This window comes from Schistocerca serialis, chromosome 12 (assembly GCF_023864345.2).
Source record: "Schistocerca serialis cubense isolate TAMUIC-IGC-003099 chromosome 12, iqSchSeri2.2, whole genome shotgun sequence".
Classification (NCBI taxonomy): Eukaryota; Metazoa; Arthropoda; class Insecta; order Orthoptera; family Acrididae; genus Schistocerca; species Schistocerca serialis.
The window spans coordinates 4,570,912-4,592,888 of NC_064649.1; the positions used below are offsets into that span (position 1 = coordinate 4,570,912).

The window sequence follows — 21,977 nt, forward strand, 5'->3', positions numbered from 1 at the left end:
ACCTGATGAACGTATAAAGGAAAGTGATATGCATCAATTTCCAAATAAAACAAAGAAATGTATTAGTTGATCACATGCAAAATCCAATGTACTTTAAAACCTATCACTATTCCTGATGACAGAAACCATTCTGCAACAGCAGTCAAACAAATACCACGTACGACAGACAACACTCGATACGCATTGTCCTCTGTCACACTCTGTAACTGGGAAATCGAGTATCGCAATCTTCGGTCGAGTCTCTGCCACGTCGATTAACTGCAGTGAGTTAAAGCTGAATGACAGATGGGGAACTAACTGTGCCATTTTCTGGCAGAAATTGCTGATGCAGCAGAGGAAGAAGACTAGTTTCTTTAAAAGGAAATTAAATATTGCAGCCTACACAATTCCAGCAGATGACTTACCCCAAGAATCTAACAGGTAAAGCAAAAAAGACACGCAACAGTATCCTTCAGTATCAGTTTTAGCACAGGGATCAAATAAATGCACCAGGATTAATGTACTGAAAAGCATCTAGGTTTCCTTCATTCTATTCCCATCAAAAAGTGCAGTTACTACATGGAAAATGAAGCAAAGGGTATTTCTTGTTCCTTTATTTTTACCATTAAATAATTATTACGTATTCAGGTGAATTATAAAAGTGTAATAGTAAATTATGTGTTTATAGATACAACTCAAAGATGAGTGTCCAGAGTTACTATCACCTACATCTTGTCCAAGTCTCGAAAGTAAATGGTGTAAAGCAGCCTCTGTTGTTCTAATAGCGCTCCTTGTATGGGTATTCTGGATGTCTCATTCGGCTGAAACACAGGTAACGGTCAATCGATAATGATGCATTTACGAATCTGACAGTCTATTCAGAGTGAAGAAAAACACTTACTCTGGATCGGCAACAGTGCCGAACATCCGTCCCTTCGGGCCCCTGTCGAGCGCGTCCAGTTTCTCCATATCCTCCGGTGTCAGCTCAAAATCGAACACCTGAAAGTTTTATATTATCTGAAATATGACTGAGAAGCACAGATGATGAAAGGAGCCACCTGTTATAGAAAACTGGGAACAATTTTAGCAACAGGTACACCGGAAGCAAAGTGGTCGAGACACGGGACTCGTGCCGAGCAGTGGTGAGTTCAGATTTCTGTTAATTACCCTAGTTTAATTCTGGGCGAGGTCTCTTCGAAAATCCTCATTCAGTCTGAGCGAGTGTGCTACCTGTAACGACCGGGAGATGGACAGGACAGTGAGTACCTGTAATTCCTTTCAGTCTCTCACTTGAGAGGAGGAGAGAAAAATGGAGAACAATATTCAAAACTGGGAAGGAAACGACAAACACTGAATGTAGTCCCTTGGTCTTCAATTGGGTTTTGCCTACACTCTCATTTGCCAGAGTGCAAGTAACAACTGAATGAGGCCTCCTGTAGCCGTCAATGGGGATTCTGGGTGACACAGCGTCTTGACATATAAATAAACCACAACCAGCTTCATTGTATCTGTCTGTATGATTTTTGACTGTCAAACATAATACTTAATGTAACATTTGGTAATGTAATTGACAACCTCAAAACTGGTCATTTTGACTAATAAAAAAGAATGAACTGTGGTGTGAGAACTGTGGTGTGAGAGAATCATTCATTGTCTTCCTGTATTATTTCAGCCATAGACTCACACAAACATCAATTAAGATGAACAAAACCTTCCAAACCAGTTCCCTTCGAACCACTAGATATCAGGAATGAATCTGATTTGAGAGACTATTTTTCAGATCTGCTCAAAGCTACTTTAGACACACATACATTAAGATGGCACTTGTAACAGCATACATTTTGCCAAAGGACAGTATTAAAAGTACAACTATGAGATTTGTTGTTGTAGCCTTCAGTCCAAGACTGGTTTGATGCCTCTCTTCACTCTGCTCTATCTGTGCAAGCCTCTTCATCTCCAAATAATTTGATGCAACCTATATCCACTTGAGTCTGTTTACTGTATTCACCCCTCAGTCTCGCTCTACAGTTTTACCTACACATGCTTCACACCATGGGCATCCACAGAAATTCAGCAGAGCAAAAGTTCAGTTTTTGATAGGACTGATGAATTGTGCTTGAGATCATGCCATGCACCAAGAAATAAAAGTGACAGGAAGTACACAAACTTATTGGATCTTGTCCCCTTAATCTGCGGTTTAGGTTCTGATAGCCTGGGCTCAAAATGTAAACACGATCTCCCACCTTCGAGCCATTCCGTGGTTTGGCAAATGGGTCCAACATTGTACCAGTTGTGCATGAGTTATGGAATGTAAGTACGTGTGTAAGATCCAGCTGGTTTAATTTTATGAAATATTTGATAATTAATTACAACCTTGTGTAATAATTGTGTTAGAAACACCACAAAATGTTTATTATCAATCAGTACAGTATACTATAAATCTATATCGTTTATGTCCGATTTCTGAATACATTCACAATTCACATAATTAGCACTTTTACAAAACACAACAACACAAATCAACAATCCTCAATGGTGTGATATTGATACAGCCACATGTAATGAAACTTCATATCTCTTGCACTCCCACATTGTTTCACTATCTTTTTTTATTTTTTGTGCAAATTTTGTGGTGACTCAGTAGCCTCAATTTTGAAGCTGTTGGTTCAATATATTTAGGATAATGGGCGAATTGTGTTTTATTCATCTCATGACGTACATTTGCAATCCAATTGGTTTGCATACAGAAGATGTGCCAAAAATTTATAATACAGGGTGTCTATAAATGAATATTGGGGTTTTAATGCTTTATAATATTTATTATATTAAACTAACAATTATAAATGAAATGTCAAATGAAAGAGCAACTCAAACAGTTTTACCAAGAACTTTATAAATGTTCAATGTGAGCACCATTTGTCACACGGCACACATCAAGTCTATAGCCGAGTTCTTCCCAAATGTTGATAAGTGTGTCTTCAGTGATTGTAGCAACAGCTGCTTCAATCCGGTTTCTTAATTCAGGGAGGTCTGCTGGTAGCGGAGGCACGTACACACGATCCTCGGTGAAGCACCGAAGAAAAAATCGCACGGTGTTAGGTCGGGTGATCGTGGAGGCCATGCAAAGCGAGCCATGTCATTGGGCCCCTTGCGGCCTCTCCAGCGCTCGGGTAGAGTGAAGTTCAACCGATCGTGTACTTCGCTATGCCAGTGAACATTTATAAGGTTCTTGGTAAAACTGTTTGAGTTGCTCTTTCTTTTGGCATATCATTTATAACTGTAAGTTTAATGTAATAAATATTATAAAGCGTTAAAACCCTGATATTCATTTATAAACACCCTGTACAGCTACAATGATTTTTACATCGATAAATAATAGCACTACAGTAAATAATAACACTATAAGGATATTTCTTGGAATATGTAACACATTGCATCCAGCTCAAATTTCCAGTTTGCCCTGTATGAATTTATACACTTAGTAATAACATTTCATTGTCAGTACTTCATATAGCTTTCTTTTAAGTGGATCTAAATTCAGCTGCATCAACTTGTTCCCTTTCAATTTATTACAAATTTTCATTTGCATGTATTGAGGTCCCTGGGCATACAGTCTGAGGCGGTGGGTGAGGAGCATAAAATTTTCATTGTTTCTATGTTACATGTGTGGACAAAATGGTTCCCCTCAAATAATTCATGTTGATGTACAAAAATATAATAATCTTATATATGTATAGGGATGGCAGAGTTAATAGTTTAAGTTTTCTAAATAATGGATGACATGGCTCTTTGGGTGCAGCGTTATGCTTGCTGTCTCTCTAGAAAATCTCTGTTCAATGCTAGTCCTCATTCTTTAAAATCTGGTTTTGATATATTCTTAATTAATGATTCAGCTATTAGTCCCAGAACATATTATCAAATATTATATTAAGTACATCTAGTTCTCTTTTATTTACTCCACCTGACATAAGGTTGCCTTTCCTTATGCCAGAAGTCATTGTATGGTTACAGATTTTTGAACTGGTTTGTATTCCTTTCCAGATTCAAGGCTCTGATAGTCGATCTTAATCAGCAGTGTCATCCTCAATAACTAATCGCCCACAGTCTTGTCGTACAGGGTGTGTGATGTCACCACCGCCGCTGTCAGCAACACAAGTATCGACATAATGCTCACTGTTCTCGTCGTGACATTTACATTATGAAAACATCTTGTGGAGATACATTCCTAATATTAAAGAAATATATTTCAGCACGCAAATGTGACTGAGAATAATGTGTAACTAAGTGAGATACAAAGATATAATGATAATTTCACTAGCATGACCCGTGCTGTGTGTGGCGGACCACATTGCAAGTCACGACTATCAAACTGCGCGCCAGGCACATTAAGTTTACATTTCGCCTGACTGACATACCAGGGGCCAGGCTCATAATAACCACCTTTTACCTGAATACTGAACTATGAGTCTCACATGTGGTTGTAGGTTAAGGGGTCAAGCAATTAAGTGATCTAGTTAGTATTTTATTGGTAGATTCATTTTTTTATGTTACTAATATGAATGTGGATGTAGGAAATGCCAGAAACAACTTTCAGATTGGTTGGTAGAAACCCATCAAGGACTCAACCAAATTAGCCTTTGCCTCCTCGGTTTGCCACATTATTCTGTAGACGTCACAACTGGACCACAGAACTTATAATTCAGTGGCCAGATGTTGCACATGGTTGCACTCCACATAGCTTCAGAAGTGTGTAGTAAAAACGTAGGTCCAATTACCCCTTTTACCTCAATTTTTCACCATTTTTTCCTCATGTTGAGTGCAGAAATTTTATTTTTTCTGTATTTGGGCCTGCAGATGAAGTACATAAGAGCGCGAATGTGTTGTTCTTATTGTACACCGTAGCTCTATTGTGAAACACTCAGTGAAGTCTCAGCAAGCTTCGACAGGGCAAGCACAAACCTACTGTTGAGATTAATGGGTGTGGAAGCAAAAGAGCTGTTCTTGAAGGAATTGAGAACACAGATATAATCCAGCCAAATGCTAGGTGTTGGAACTAGCCCTTTCTGTTGCTCCTTAAAGGGACAGCAGAAAGATCAGTTATTTTATTTTGGCAGTGTTCTCCAAAGGTTCACATCCCTTCAGGATTGTGAAATGGTGCCAAAACCACCGCCGTGATAAGACCTGGTCTAACTGCCTGTGAACAACTTTATTACCAAACAGCATAGCATTTACTAAAGCCATTGTTTACTCCTGCATGCAGTTGAGCAGAATAAGAGGGAGTTGGTTCTAGAAACATTTGTGAATTTTGAAATTGTAAAAGTCTTCCACAGATTCCAGGAGAGGGCTTTTGCCCTCTGCACTTCCCACCATTGTTAAACTGACGATTCCTCAATGAGTCGGGATATGTTGTATCGACCTCAACCAACCATTAGTGAAGCTGTGCCATAAATTTACTTTTTTCCTCAATTAATTAATTATTTAATCTACCCATGTAATATTCAGCTTTCTTCTGTAGCAACACATTTTAAAAGCTTTTATTCTCTTCACAGCTGAACTGTTTAATGTCCAAATTTCACTTCCCTGTGAGGCTACACTCCAGACAGATACCTTTGGAAAAGGTTTCCTAACATCTTAAATTATATCTTGGGTTAGTAACTTTTTGTCTTTCAGAAACACACTTTTTTCTATTGACAGTCTGCATTTTACATACTCTCTACTTTGGCCATCATCAGTTTTTTTGCTCCCCAAATTGCTGAACTCGTCAATTACTTTTAGTGTCTCATTTACTAAAGTAATTCTTTCACTGTTTCCTGATTCAGTTCAATGTAAATTAGACCTGAAGTCCTGTTGGAGTTGTGGACCATAATTATAGTAACTATGAAAGTGAATTTAAAAATGCTGGTAAGTCACATAAGTAATATAGATTCAGGTGGTATCAAATCCATTGTTATGCTCATAACATGCTTCAGGCATAGACCATCATCAGATGATCTGGTGACAAACAATAAAGAGAAGTGAAAATGCTATATTTGTGACAAACAATAAAGAGAAGTGAAAATGTTATATTTGTGCAAATATAACGTTATGATGGGGTTTTGAATGAAAAATAAACTGGTTAAATTGGTACAACAAGGCTTAGAACTATTTCATGAACATGGATGCAGTTTGTAAGTAGTGGATGTGCATTGGGATATCATTTGAAGGAGAACTGATATCAGCTTAAAAACATTGAAGATGACATGTCCGTTTTGCCTGTTGGTATTAAAAGAATAGTGCTGGACATTTTCGAAGAAATTGAAATATATGTGAGTTATCACCCAGGACTTATAAAAAATGAGCAGATCTCAAGTGGTCATTGGTGTTTCTTTGATTTTTTCAATGATTTACTTGCGGGTCAAAAAAAAAAAAAAAAAAAAAAGAGAAGAAGAAGAAGAAGAAGAAAAAGAAAAAAAAATGAACCCCTACCTGGCCACTCTTTTGTTCAACTTTGTATGTTTTATGGAATTCTTAATGACCATGTGTAATTTTGTTAGTGAATTGTTTTTCATAAGTCAGATTTGCAAATGCAAAGATGACATTAACAGTATTTTTGTTTGATGAAACCTATACTGTTGCACTGTGTTTTACTGTTGAACCTCTTTCACAGTTGTACTAGTAAAAACAAATTAATTAATTTTGTTTTATTGAAAAATAATTATTTTAATTAACATTGCATTAAGTGTGATGCACTCTGTTGAAACTATGAACAAATCACACCGAATGTGGTTCTGTATGATGGTGTTGTAAATAGTATTTCTTGTACTATTGTACTGTACTTTACAAATGACATTCTTGCACATTAGTACTGACTGAGTTGTTATTATTTTATATTAATATTTCTGTTTTACACGTCTTCAGGAGTGCTGCCCTCTAGCCATACAAGCTTACGTTATGACTTTGTTAGTGGTGATCTGACACTATAACTGTAATCAGCTGCTGATTAGGTCTATTTCTTGTATACAACAACACATGTTTTGCTTGACCTTTGTACAGATATTATTCATTGTCCTTGTCAATGAATGTAATCATCGTGGATGGTATGTACTTATGTTTTCCAAACTCGTGCACAATTTTTTTCAATAGAGATCTCACTTCTTGTGTAATATCATTATTTGCAGTTCTCTTTATTATTTTTCATGAGATCATCTGATTATCTGATGATGGACTATGCCCAAAATACATCATGAGGTACAGAAAAGGATTCAGTAGCATCTGGATGTGTATTGCTTATGATGCTTACCAGCATTTTTAAATTCACTTTCATAATTACTGCTTTAATTCAACTACATTCCATTAATCTTATTTTGATTGTTTTATGCTCATCTTATAACCTGTATTTAAAACACTACCCATTCCATTCAGTTCCTCTTTCATTTCCTTTGCCATCTATAAGAAAATTAATTTTAATTTCAATTGCAGATTTCAGCTCACTTCACTTTATCACGTGCTCATTAGTTTTGTCTTCCTTGACTATATGAGTCATTTCTTATGTCTCATCATGCATTATTTCAATCTCTCAATTATCTGCAGAGGTAGTAGGGATATAAACTTATGTTACTATGGTTTGTGTTGGCTATGCATCTATCTTGAGTACAATAATGCATTCATCATGCGGTTCATAGCAGTTCCTCCACATTCGTATTCTCTTATTCACTATTAGACCCACGTCTGTGTAATACGTGTTTGATTTTGTGTCCTTACGTACCCAGAAATCTTGTTCCTCCTGCCACTGCACTTCACTAATTTCTCATTTCACTAATACCTCACTTAAACCTACCGTTTTTCATTTTCTCTCATTTACCTGCTTCATTTACCTGCTCTTGATTTGTCTAATGCCAGTCTTTCTTTCCCAGTGACAACATTCTCCTGATAAGTCTTTGTCCAGAAATCCAAATTGCAGAGTATTTTACTTGTTAGGTATGTTACCAAAGAGAATTTTGTCATAATTAAGTCGTACATTATTGTCAGGCCACCCCACAATTGCAAAATCCTTTGTTCTTGTGTGGACTGTGTCATTTATATTACACAAATGGAAATAAATAACAAAATAAGGGTAATAATTGTTAATACTGAGGGAAACAGGTGAACACAACTCAGCTTTTTATACAAAAATTGTTATTTGTATCACTAATGAAACAATGACCCAGCGTGTGTACTTACATCAAAGTTCTGTCGGATACGCTCCGGGTTGACACTCTTCGGGATGACGCCTATCCCGTGCTGCACGAGGTGGCGCAGCAGCACCTGGGCAGGAGTCTTGCCGTGTCGCTGCGCGATGTCCACTACGGTAGGGTCCGACATGGGGTTCAGCTGCACGATTCTGCGAGCAGGTGGAAGGGAAGACGTCAGAGGAAAGGGTCGCCACACATTCTTCTTTATGTAGTATTTCTGATGGGAGGATTTGTAGTAACAATCTGACAACAGTTTGTCTGTATACAAGTTATGAGTCAAGAGCTTTTAAATGGATAGGAATTACAATTTTTAATTCCAAAAGGGAAAAAGACACAAAGTTCTTATTGTTCTGCAAAAGTTTTTGGTCAGACTTGTTTACAGTTTTTCAGGTTGTTGTTAGATGGTAGCCGTACTCATAACAGAACAGTTAGCTAGTAGCATTGACATTTAAAAAAATAAAAGAATGTGTGAAATAAACAGGTAGTACTATTGCTCCCACATATAAAACAGCTTCAAATGTCTGATTACTTTACAAACTGTCAGGCAAAATCAAAGTTGCTCTACCTCCTCCCTACCTCATTCCTTCTTGTTCCCCAGCAGCACTTTCCCATCCACCATCCCCACCCCTACCCTGCTATCCCTCATTACCTCACCCAGTTACTCAGCATCTCCACCATATGATGAGTAGTAATTACCCTTTTCATAATATTGATTACTTTACAAGTGAGTTAATGTGTTAAATATTTGGTGTTAAGCATGTTACAAGAGAGTTTGTTGGAAGCTGCTATTTTCTCTTATTATGAAATACTGCATGAATATGGTCTGGGTAATTTACACTCCATTTTAAGGAGGAGCAAGTTTTTCTTACATCTCAACGTTTATGATGTCATGTCTTCCGAATTGTCAAACTATGATATTGAAGGTATATTCAGTGGCATATGTGGATACCGTCTGCAAACTGTGTTGCAGATTGAGTTGGTAGTAAAGAAGTAAAATTAAAATGTTTTGGCTGGTGCCAAAGTTTTATTGCATGAACAGTGAAAATGTAGTAAGTGATAAACATTTTTCTTTTCCTAATTTTGTGGGGAATGTCAGTGAATTAACCTTAGAAACAATGTGAAAAGTACATCTGAAGTCGCTAAGTGCCCTCATTCTGAAATACTCAATGAATAAAGTTGAGGTGATGCTGCTTTGAGACAGACACACAGTTTCTAACTGTAGTCCTTGCCTCACTGTGCTGAAATTTAAACTTAAGTTTATTAAGCTTTGGATTATGTCAGAATTTAAAATGTTTAAATTCTGCCAATAATTATGCAAAATATTGAAAATCAAATTTTTGTTGCCCATGGAAGCTGTTAGATAGGCAACCTAGAACTGGTACGAAGGTCTGGGATAGTCACTAAGCCGATATTACACGGAACACCTGTCGTGTACATCTGCACCGGCATTCCGAGCGTGTGTGTCTGGAACTGCCAACTTTCTTGTTTGCCCTATTATGTGATGCACTTACTGTGTAAGTCTGCACCAGTGCTGCAAAGGTCCATATTCAAAACCGATGGCTCATTTACGTTGTTGAGTCTAAAAGTTGATATTCTTGTAAAGCTGCTATTTACACATATTGAAATTTCTGAGATGTCTAGCTTTGTATTTATTAAGCATTTTGTTATTGTGTGCAGCTATAATGAAATTGTTACTATTATTTAGAGTTATGGAGTAATGTGTTTGTTTTATGTCAAGCTGGTGCAAGGAAATGATTATCTATATTTACATTACAAAGCATTTTATACATGATGTAATTATGCAACATTTGCTGTAACAGTGTCTGCCTTGGACGTTAGAAGAAGAGCAGAATGTGACGTAATGCGAGGAGTAGAAATTGGGTTCGACCCTGGCTGTGAAGAAGAGATGAAGGCAGGAACATATACTCCCTGCTAAAAAAGGTATTGGGACCCAAAGATCAACAGGACTTTAAGAACTTCATCAGAATAGCACTGCCTTGTCGATTGTACGTGATGGGATTCGTCCAAAACGGCTTTTACAGTCCTCACTGGTTGTGGCCTTCACAGCTGCTCTGATTCTTATGGCTTTCCTCTCAAAACTATGGCAGTCTAATATGTATTATGTTTGACTGTGACACTGTCCTCCCTGGCATGCTGAAATAATACAAAAGATGCAGTCAAATCAAACACATGTGGTACTTTCCCCACTTGAGGTGATATCTTCACACAATGCAAGTAAAATTCTGTGCACATTTACATGAAACATTTAAACTTAGAATTAAACATTTGCAGGTGTACCTTATTATTGTACAGCATATCTATATGATGATACAGACTCATTTCCTTGCTGTATGCCTCAATGAGCATGCTTATATTTTCTTGTGTAAACATCCAAATGTCCACAACAGCTAACCTGTTTCTTGTCTGCTGCCTGCAAGTGAAAACAGTAACGAGTAGGAAGACCACTCAAAATACTGCATTTTACACACACGTGCTTACACCTCTTCTATTTCACACGTGTGGATTCACGGCAGAATAGAATGGTTCCTATTTTTTTTTTACAGTGGAAAAACCGTCTGCTGAAATTGCAGCTTCACCTGTTCTGCCAATAGTTGGAAACTGTCTAAACCTGACCTGTACACATTATGTGTTTCATAATGTAGATTACAATTGGTCTCTGTCCAGGTGAGTAATGTCCTCAGATGTGACTGGGCAAATAATTTCGTGGATATTGTAAAGTATGGCATATTCTGTAAATGAGCTATTTCCAAAGTGTGGTTCTGGTAGGCGGAAAGCATTTAGTGAACGCCCTATTGGTGGGAGTGGCTTTTAAAACAATGAATTCGATAGTGTGAGGTACAGGAGAAGCACTAGGGAGTCGTTACATCACAGCCTCACTTGCTGGTGTCTCTGCCGCGTTTCCGTTCAAAGTCGACCCTCCCCGGGGAGCCGAGGGGGGCGTAAGCACAGACGGTGACGTCGAGGGCGCGGCAGAAGGCGGCCAGCTCGCGCTGCCGGAAGTAGACGTGCAGCTCCACCTGCAGGTTGGCCGGAGGAATGCGCGCCGCCTGCCAGATGCGCTTCACCTGCCTCGAGTTGAAGTTGGACAGCCCGATGGAGAGCGCTCGGCCCGAGTCCACTTGTGCCTCCATAGCCTGGAACACAAAAAGGTCAATTGTTCCCAGAGCGCGTGAAAGTACGAAACGGTCACGAAAAGAGAAATCTAGGAAAAAAAGCTTTTAATAAAATCCTATTGGGAATTGTGCTGCATCATTTCAAAACATTGATGAGGAGATCTTACAGGGTGGACCTCTTTAATTTTCTTCATACTTATAGAAATTGAGTGTGAGACACCTCTCGTTCACTACAGCTATGGCACGCGGCGACAACTCGGGCCCGAGTCGCACCCCGTACAAGCCCGGTGGCCGACAACTGAAATGGAACTTCAGCCGGAATGTGTGTACCGAGGAGACGGGCACCCCGTGCCGTTGACAGTTACAGTGGGTCGTGGCCGAGCTGCTGGTGCTGCAGTGTGACACGGTTCAGAGACCAGACGAATTCTGTTCACACAGTACACTTAGATGGTAGTGTTCTCCCCTCCACTCAACACCTCACCCCCACCCTCTCTCTTTATCTATCTCTTTTTCTTTCAAACAATTCCTCCATTCTGTCCATCCACAGTGGCTCTGATGGAACTGTCCAGTTCGACACAATTTTAATAAGTACATCTCTAGCTACAGTTTTGTGAGGTAAGGGGGGGAGGGAGGGGAGGAAGGAGGGGGGGATTGTTGTGGGTTATTAGACTGTAGTGGCACTGAATCTCTACCTGCATTTAGGTCTGACCACGGGCCACTCATTTGGATTTCTGCTCTGGCCGACTTACATAAGAGTGCAGCCATTTCTTTCTACATCTGCATCTGTACTCTGCAAACCACCATGAGGGGCGTGGCAGAGGGTACGTCCCATTGTACCAGTTATTAGGTTTCTTCCTGTTCCATTCACATAGGGAGTGTGGGAAGAATGATTGTTTGATTGCCTCTGTGCGTGCAGTAATTACTCTAATCTTGTCCTCACAATCCCTACGTGAGTGACATGCAGGCAGTTTTGGTATATTCCTAGAGCAGTCATTTAAAGCCGGTTCTTAAAACTTTGGTAATAGACTTCCTCAGGATAGTTTACATCTATCTTCAAGAATCTTCCAGTTGAGTTTCTTCAGTATCTCTGTGACACCCTCCCACAGATTAAGCAAACCTTTGACCATTCAGACTGCCTTTCTCTGTATATGTTCAATATCTCCTGGTAGTTCTATCTGGCACGGATCCCACACACTTGAGCAATACTGTAGAACCAGTCGCACGAGTGATTTGTAAGCAGTCTCCTTTGTAGACTGATTCACTTCCCCAGTATTCTACCAATAAACTGAAATCTACCACCTGCTCTACCCACAACTGAACCTATGTGATTGTTCCATTTCATATCCCTACAAATTGTTATACTCGGGTATTTGTACGAGTTGACCGATTCCAGAAGTGACTTGCCGATATTATAGTCGTAGGATACTACATTTTTTTGTTTTGTGAGGTGCAAAATTTTTGCATTTCTGAACATTTAGAGCAAGTTGCTATCAGACAGTACTACATTATTGATAACTGCATTGTCTGCAAAAAGTCTGAGTGTACTATTAACATTGTCTGAAAGGTCATTAATATATGACATTAGCAGCAAGGGTCCAATCTTACTTTCTGGGGCATATCTGAAGCTACTTCTACATCTGATGGTAAGTCTCCATCCAAGATAACATGCTGTGTGCACCCTACCAAAATATCCCCAACCTAGTAAAAAATTTTGCTTGATACCCCATGTGATCATACTTTTGTCAATGAGTATAGGTGGGATACTGAGTCAAATGCTTTACAGAAATTAAGAACTACTACTTGTATCTGGTTGCCTTGATCCAAAGCTTTCAGTGTGTCATGTAAGAAAAGTGCAAGTTGGGTTTCACGTGACCGATGTGTTCAAAATTCCTGCTGGCTGGCACTGAGTAGGTCATTCTGTTCAAGATACCTCATTATGTTTTAGCTCAGAATATGTTCTAGGATTCTACAACAAATCTATGTCAAGGATATTGGGCAGTAGTTTTGTGGATCACTTCTACTACCCTTCTTGCAGACGAGTGTGACCTGTGCCTTTTTCCAGGATCTGGGTACGGTTTTTTCTTCAAGCGATGTACAACAGATTATAGCTAGAAGAGGGGTTAACTTAGCTGCAAATACAGTATAGAATCTGACAGGGATTCCATCGGGTCTGGAGCTTTATTTAATTTTAATGATTTCAGCTGTGCCTCAACACCACTGATACTAATACTCACTTCATTCATATTTTGAATAGTACAAGGATTAAATTGATGCAAGTCTCCTGGGTTTTCCCTTGTAGAGGTACATTTCAAAATGGAGTTAAGCATTTCAGCTTTTGCTTTGGTATCCTCAATGTCAGTTTCTGTCTCATTCACTAGGAACTGAATACTGTTATAGTTCCTCTAATACTTAGAGCCAGCACACAGATCCCATACTCTGTATCCAAATATCTGACATAATTTTCCTCATTTTGATTTCTTGCCTCTTTGTTGAAACTTTTTAAATTTTGTCCTCTTACCATCACACATGTCTCTTAACAGTTTTTATTGGTGTTTAATATCCTTTATTACAATTATGGAACGATTTTGCATCACTATTATCTCAAAGAGTATAAAGATTGTACTCATTAATTAATTCATTCATTCATTCCTTTGCGATATTTCATAGATTGTATTGAGAAAGAAAACCTTTTGGGATGTGGAAGCAGTCAAGTGTACGTGAGACAAAGATATCATAGAAACTTTATGTGTATACTGTGTTGACAACAACTATCAGTATACTGCTTAATGCTTTTCACACTTATGTCATCTAAATTTAATCAAATAAATTGGTAAGGAAGCTGCTGCCTCCTCAGTTGTACTATATAGCTGGTGTTTATGTGCTGTTAGTAGCTTAATATTTACTTGATTACAATGTAATTTTTCAAAGAAAATATTTTTACATCTATAGACACAAAGCCTGTTTTACAGTACATTCTTACTTGGCAAGCAGCTTTGTAATAAAGCTCTGCTAGATGTCACATAGCTAACAGAACTTTTAAGTCTGTGAATCAAGGTACAGAGGGAATTTATAGAAATGCTCTTTTGAGCTGGTAGAGGTTCCCAATTTTTTGCTTTATGTTAGATGGGAGCCACTTGAATGTCTTACCACCAGAGGGGCTCCAGTCTTAACTGCGGACAAGGAAGTAACTTACATCTACATCTACATCTACATTGATACTCCGCAAGCCACCCAACGGTGTGTGGCGGAGGGCACTTTACGTGCCACTGTCATTACCTCCCTTTCCTGTTCCAGTCGCGTATGGTTCGCGGGAAGAACGACTGTCTGAAAGCCTCCGTGCGCGCTCTAATCTCTCTAATTTTACATTCGTGATCTCCTCGGGAGGTATAAGTAGGGGGAAGCAATATATTCGATACCTCATCCAGAAACGCACCCTCTCGAAACCTGGCGAGCAAGCTACACCGCGATGCAGAGCGCCTCTCTTGCAGAGTCTGCCACTTGAGTTTATTAAACATCTCCGTAACGCTATCACGGTTACCAAATAACCCGGTGACAAAACGCGCCGCTCTTCTTTGGATCTTCTCTATCTCCTCCGTCAACCCGACCTGGTACGGATCCCACACTGATGAGCAATACTCAAGTATAGGTCGAACGAGTGTTTTGTAAGCCACCTCCTTTGTTGATGGACTACATTTTCTAAGCACTCTCCCAATGAATCTCAACCTGGTACCCGCCTTACCAACAATTAATTTTATATGATCATTCCACTTCAAATCGTTCCGTACGCACACTCCCAGATATTTTACAGAAGTAACTGCTACCAATGTTTGTCCCGCTATCATATAATCATACAATAAAGGATCCTTCTTTCTATGTATTCGCAATACATTACATTTGTCTATGTTAAGGGTCAGTTGCCACTCCCTGCACCAAGTGCCTATCCGCTGCAGATCTTCCTGTAGTTCGCTACAATTTTCTAATGCTGCAACTTCTCTGTATACTACAGCATCATCCGCGAAAAGCCGCATGGAACTTCCGACACTATCTACTAGGTCATTTATATATATTGTGAAAAGCAATGGTCCCATAACACTCCCCTGTGGCACGCCAGAGGTTACTTTAACGTCTGTAGACGTCTCTCCATTGATAACAACATGCTGTGTTCTGTTTGCTAAAAACTCTTCAATCCAGCCGCACAGCTGGTCTGATATTCCGTAGGCTCTTACTTTGTTTATCAGGCGACAGTGCGGAACTGTATCGAACGCCTTCCGGAAGTCAAGAAAAATAGCATCTACCTGGGAGCCTGTATCTAATATTTTCTGGGTCTCATGAACAAATAAGGCGAGTTGGGTCTCACACGATCGCTGTTTCCGGAATCCATGTTGATTCCTACATAGTAGATTCTGGGTTTCCAGAAATGACATGATACGCGAGCAAAAAACATGTTCTAAAATTCTACAAGAGATCGACGTAAGAGATATAGGTCTATAGTTTTGCGCATCTGCTCGACGACCCTTCTTGAAGACTGGGACTATCTGTGCTCTTTTCCAATCATTTGGAACCCTCCGTTCCTCTAGAGACTTGCGGTACACGGCTGTTAGAAGGGGGGCAAGTTCTTTCGCGTACTCTGTGTAGAAACGAATTGGTATCCCGTCAGGTCCAGTGGACTTTCCTCTATTGAGTGATTCCAGTTGCTTTTCTATTCCTTGGACACTTATTTCGATGTCAGCCATTTTTTCGTTTGTGCGAGGATTTAGAGAAGGAACTGCAGTGCGGTCTTCCTCTGTGAAACAGCTTTGGAAAAAGGTGTTTAGTATTTCAGCTTTACGCGTGTCATCCTCTGTTTCAATGCCATCATCATCCCGTAGTGTCTCGATATGCTGTTTCGAGCCACTTACTGATTTAACGTAAGACCAGAACTTCCTAGGATTTTCTGTCAAGTCGGTACATAGAATTTTACTTTCGAATTCAATGAACGCTTCACGCATAGCCCTCCTTACGCTAACTTTGACATCGTTGAGCTTCTGTTTGTCTGAGAGATTTTGGCTGCGTTTAAACTTGGAGTGGAGCTCTCTTTGCTTTCGCAGTAGTTTCCTAACTTTGTTGTTGTACCACGGTGGATTTTTCCCGTCCCTCACAGTTTTACTCGGCACGTACCTGTCTAAAACGCATTTTACGATTGCCTTGAACTTTTTCCATAAACACTCAACATTGTCAGTGTCGGAACAGAAATTTTCGTTTTGATCTGTTAGGTAGTCTGAAATCTGCCTTCTATTACTCTTGCTAAACAGATAAACCTTCCTCCCTTTTTTTATATTCCTATTAACTTCCATATTCAGGGATGCTGCAACGGCCTTATGATCACTGATTCCCTGTTTTGTACATACAGAGTCGAAAAGTTCGGGTCTGTTTGTTATCAGTAGGTCCAAGATGTTATCTCCACGAGTCGGTTCTCTGTTTAATTGCTCGAGGTAATTTTCGGATAGTGCACTCAGTATAATGTCACTCGATGCTCTGTCCCTACCACCCGTCCTAAACATCTGAGTGTCCCAGTCTATATCTGGTAAATTGAAATCTCCACCTAAGACTATAACATGCTGAGAAAATTTATGTGAAATGTATTCCAAATTTTCTCTCAGTTGTTCTGCCACTAATGCTGCTGAGTCGGGAGGTCGGTAAAAGGAGCCAATTATTAACCTAGTTCGGTTGTTTAGTGTAACCTCCACCCATAATAATTCACAGGAACTATCCACTTCTACTTCACTACAGGATAAACTACTACTAACAGCGACGAACACTCCACCACCGGTTGCATGCAATCTATCCTTTCTAAACACCGTCTGTACCTTTGTAAAAATTTCGGCAGAATTTATCTCTGGCTTAAGCCAGCTTTCTGTACCTACAACGATTTCAGCTTCGGTGCTTTCTATCAGTGCTTGAAGTTCCGGTACTTTGCCAACGCAGCTTCGACAGTTGACAATTACAATACCGATTGCTGCTTGGTCCCCGCATGTCCTGACTTTGCCCCGCACCCGTTGAGGCTGTTGCCCTTTCTGTACTTGCCCAAGGCCATCTAACCTAAAAAACCGCCCAGCCCACGCCACACAACCCCTGCTACCCGTGTAGCCGCTTGTTGCGTGTAGTGGACTCCTGACCTATCCAGCGGAACCCGAAACCCCACCACCCTATGGCGCAAGTCGAGGAATCTGCAGCCCACACGGTCGCAGAACCGTCTCAGCCTCTGATTCAGACCCTCCACTCGGCTCTGTACCAAAGGTCCGCAGTCAGTCCTGTCGACGATGCTGCAGATGGTGAGCTCTGCTTTCATCCCGCTAGCGAGACTGGCAGTCTTCACCAAATCAGATAGCCGCCGGAAGCCAGAGAGGATTTCCTCCGATCCATAGCGACACACATCATTGGTGCCGACATGAGCGACCACCTGCAGATGGGTGCACCCTGTACCCTTCATGGCATCCGGAAGGACCCTTTCCACATCTGGAATGACTCCCCCCGGTATGCACACGGAGTGCACATTGGTTTTCTTCCCCTCTCTTGCTGCCATTTCCCTAAGGGGCCCCATTACGCGCCTGACGTTGGAGCTCCCAACTACCAGTAAGCCCACCCTCTGCGACTGCCCGGATCTTGCAGACTGAGGGGCAACCTCTGGAACAGGACAAGCAGCCATGTCAGGCCGAAGATCAGTATCAGCCTGAGACAGAGCCTGAAACCGGTTCGTCAGACAAACTGGAGAGGCTTTCCGTTCAGCCCTCCGGAATGTCTTTCGCCCCCTGCCACACCTTGAAACGACCTCCCACTCTACCACAGGTGAGGGATCAGCCTCAATGCGGGCAGTATCCCGGGCAACCACAGTCGTAGTCCGATCAGGGGATGCGTGGGACGAGTTGGCCGTCCCCGACAAACCCCCATCCGGACCCCCACAGTGATGCCCATTGGCAACAGCCTCAAGCTGTGTGACCGAAGCCAACACTGCCTGAAGCTGGGAGCGAAGGGATGCCAACTCAGCCTGCATCCGAACACAGCAGTTGCAGTCCCTATCCATGCTAAAAACTGTTTTGCAAAGAACGTCTGAACTAATCTACAGAGAGCGCAAACAAATCGACAAAATTTAAACGGTTATTAAAATACAAGATTGCCTAGTAAATGCAGTAATGCTGCTACTTGCGCACTGCTGACACTGCTCGGCGGCGGAAGGAGACTACGCGAATTTACACTATTCAGGTACTAAAACGCGATGCTACAACTCTCAAATACTATAATACGCCCGAAATTTATGAATTAAACAATGCAAGTACCAAAAACACGCAAAGAAATTAAGAATTAAACTATGTAACAAATGAGTGAGCTAGGAGTTACTCTCGTGTCTTGTGCTGTGGTGGTCTATGTCACATTGCAGTTCACAATTACTTTCACATGCCACATCATAAAAGTTGTATGTACCCTTTTCTACTAAGAAAATTAGGAAGAAAAAATGAGTCTGGATTCAGAAAGAAAAAAGAACACGAGCTGGTAGTGGATGGCTGAAGAATATAAAACGTAGCATGCTCAAAAGTAAGAAAGTCACACCCAAGATCACCAGCTAGCAGACTGCAAGGGTAGCTTCGGTCATCTAATCAGAAAGTGTTTTCTCCTCCTATGCAGCATTGGCCCTTTCATTTATCTTAAGTGTATCTGTTGAGTGTAGGTGACTGTAGTGACTGTGTGTATAGAGTGATGCAACATTTGTGTCGTATGACAGTGAGACAAGGGAGAGGACAAAACCTGCTGCCGACAGGTGGTCTAAGCCTCTCAGATAGCACAGAGAGGGCCATCGGGCTTAATGCCCCATCTGATGGACAGATTATCACAGACAGCATCATGCAGCCTCTCTTCGTGAGACACTGTGGAGTGGTTTGGAACTAAATCTGGGACTTTGGCACAAAGTCTGGCAACTGGAAACTTTGCACCACTGCGCCTCATCTAGTCCGTGTGGTACCGGTGGTAAAAATTTCTTCTCCTACAAGATTCAAATGGTCTCTGAGTGGAGTACCTCTCATTTAAGAATGCTAGAAGCTGAAGTTACATATGTACATACATTTTGTTGATTGGAAACAGGTGTTCAACAGAGCAGATTTGAGTGTCCTGCCAAAGGCTCTAAAACATATCTGTGTATGCTGGAAGGAAGGAAGACATAAATTGGGAACTCTGTAATGATAAAGAAATAGGCTAGATTGATATTTGAACAGTTATTAGGTAAGGCTCAGGAGTGGAATTAAAATTCAAGGTGAAAGAATATCAGTGATACGAGGGCCGTTCAGAAAGTAACCTCCGGTTGATTTAAAAAAATACACCAAGTTAAATAAAAATATTTTAATATATACATCTTACAACTACATCTTTGCACTATTTTTCTACATAGTCTCCATAGCGATTGAGGCACTTATCGTATCTCTTCACAAGCTTTGAAATTCCTTCTGCATAAAAATCACCCGCTTGTGCCTGGAGCCAGCCTGTGACCGCATCTTTGAGCTCTTCGTCGTCATCAAACCGCTGTGACCCGAGCCATTTCTTCAAATGCATGAAGAGGTGATAATCACTTGGCGCCAGGTCTGGGCTGTAAGGTGGATGGTTGATAACGTCCCACTTGAAGGACTCAAGAAGGGCCGTTGTTCTGCGAGCAGAGTGAGGACGGGCGTTATCGTGCAAAAAAACGATACCGGAAGTCAGCATACAACGGCGTTTGTTCTGTATAGCCCGTCGTAACTTTTTTATTGTTTCACAGTACACGTCTTGATTAATGGTCGTACCACGTTCCATGAATTCAACCAACAACACCCCTTTGGCATCCCAAAACACCGTTGCCATCAGTTTTCTGGCAGAAAAATCTTGCAAGGCTTTTCTTGGTTTGGTAGGCGAATTTGAATGTGCCCACATCTTTGATTGTTCTTTTGTCTCAGGGTTCATGTACTTAATCCAGGTTTCGTCACCGGTCACGATTCTGTTTAACAATGGTTCTCCTTCGTCCTCATAACGTGACAGAAAGTCTAATGCAGAGGCCATTCTTTGAGTTTTGTGGTGGTCGGTAAGAATTTTGGGCACCCATCGTGCACAGAACTTACGGTAACCCAATCTTGCTGTCACTATCTCGTACAAGAGAGTCTTAGAAATCTGTGGAAAACCAGTAGATATCTCCGACATTGAGAAACGTCGATTTTCACGAACTTTTGCATCAACTGTCTGAACGAGTTCGTCAGTCACCAATGATGGTCTACCACTCCTCTCTTCATCATGAACGTTTTCTCGTCCACTTTTAAATAAACGTACCCATTCACGGACAACTCCTTCACTCATAACTCTTGGTCCGTACACGGCACAAAGCACACGATGAATAGCTGCTGCAGAATATCCTTTGGCTGTAAAAAACCTTATGACAGCACACACTTCACATTTGGCGGGGTTTTCTATTGCAGCACACATTTCAAACTGCCACAAAAACTAAACTAGCGCAGGTACGACGTTCACTCGACCACGGCTTGATGCCGACTGACCTGTTGAGTGCGTGAACGCACAGATGGCGTCGCTACTCCCCCCACAACCCGCAATGTGACCAATCGGAGGTTACTTTCTGAACCGCCCTCGTATGATTTGCTGATGACATTGCTATACTGAGTGAAAGTGAAGAATTACATGACTTGCTGAATGGACTGAACAGTCTAATGAGTACTGAACATAGATTGAGAATAAATTGAAGAAAGATGAATCTAATGATAAGGAGCAGAAATGAGAACAGTGAGAAACTTAGCATCAGGATTGTTGTCACAAAGTAGGTGAAGTTAAGGAATTCTACTACTATAACCAATGACAGATGGAGCAAAGAGGACATCAAAAGTGGACTAGCAATGGCAAAAAGGTCATTTCTGTCCCAGAGAGGTCTACTAGTATGCAACATAGTCCTTAATTTGAGGAAGGAATTTCTGAGAATGTATGTTTGGAGCACAGCATTATACGGTAGTGAAATATGGACTGCGGGAAAGCCAGAACAAATGAGAATTGAAGCATTTGAGATTTGGTGCCACAGATGAATGTTGAAAATTAGGTGAACTGATAAGGTAAGGAATGAGGAGGCTCTGTGCAGAATCAGAGGGGAAAGGAATATGTGGAAAACAATGACAAGGAGAAGGGACAGGATGATAGGACGTATGTTGAAACATCAGGGAATGACTTCCATGGTGCCAGAAGGTGCTGTAGGGGGCAAAAACTGTAGAGGAAGACAGAGATTGGAATACATCTTCCAAATAACTGAGGAAGTAGGTTGCAAGTGCTACTCTGAGCTGAAGAAGTTGGCACAGAAGAGGAATTTGTGTGCGGGCTGCATCAAACCAGTCAGTAGATTGATGACTCAAAAAGGGGGTAAGGATGTTGTTTTCCACAACTCTTTTCAATATCCATGGAGAGGAACTTACATCACACAGTCAGAATTGTCCCTCCAGCATATCCTGTGCTCTCACAATCCCCCTGGCCTAAACATCCACTAACCTATTCCCACTACCTCATCTTACCTTTTCCCTTCCATACCACTCCTTTCCCACCTATATGGGCATATCTCTCTCTCTCTCTCTCTCTCTCTCTCTCTCTCTCTCTCTCTCTCTCTCTCTCT

At 40.8% G+C, this 21,977-nt stretch overlaps 1 protein-coding gene across 1 annotated transcript in view; it reads right to left on the minus strand.

The window, feature by feature from the left end:
- Nucleotides 1-633: 633 nt before the first annotated feature.
- The window catches only part of LOC126428339 (1,5-anhydro-D-fructose reductase-like), a 33,010-nt gene continuing 11,666 nt past the window's right edge, over nt 634-21,977 (minus strand). The window contains exons 4-7 of the mRNA XM_050090272.1: nt 11,088-11,344; nt 8,179-8,338; nt 881-978; nt 634-800 (exon numbers count right to left, since the gene is read on the minus strand). Of these exons, the coding sequence (XP_049946229.1) occupies nt 758-800; nt 881-978; nt 8,179-8,338; nt 11,088-11,344 (558 nt within the window). The 3' untranslated portion in view covers nt 634-757. The remainder of the gene's footprint in view (nt 801-880; nt 979-8,178; nt 8,339-11,087; nt 11,345-21,977) is intronic.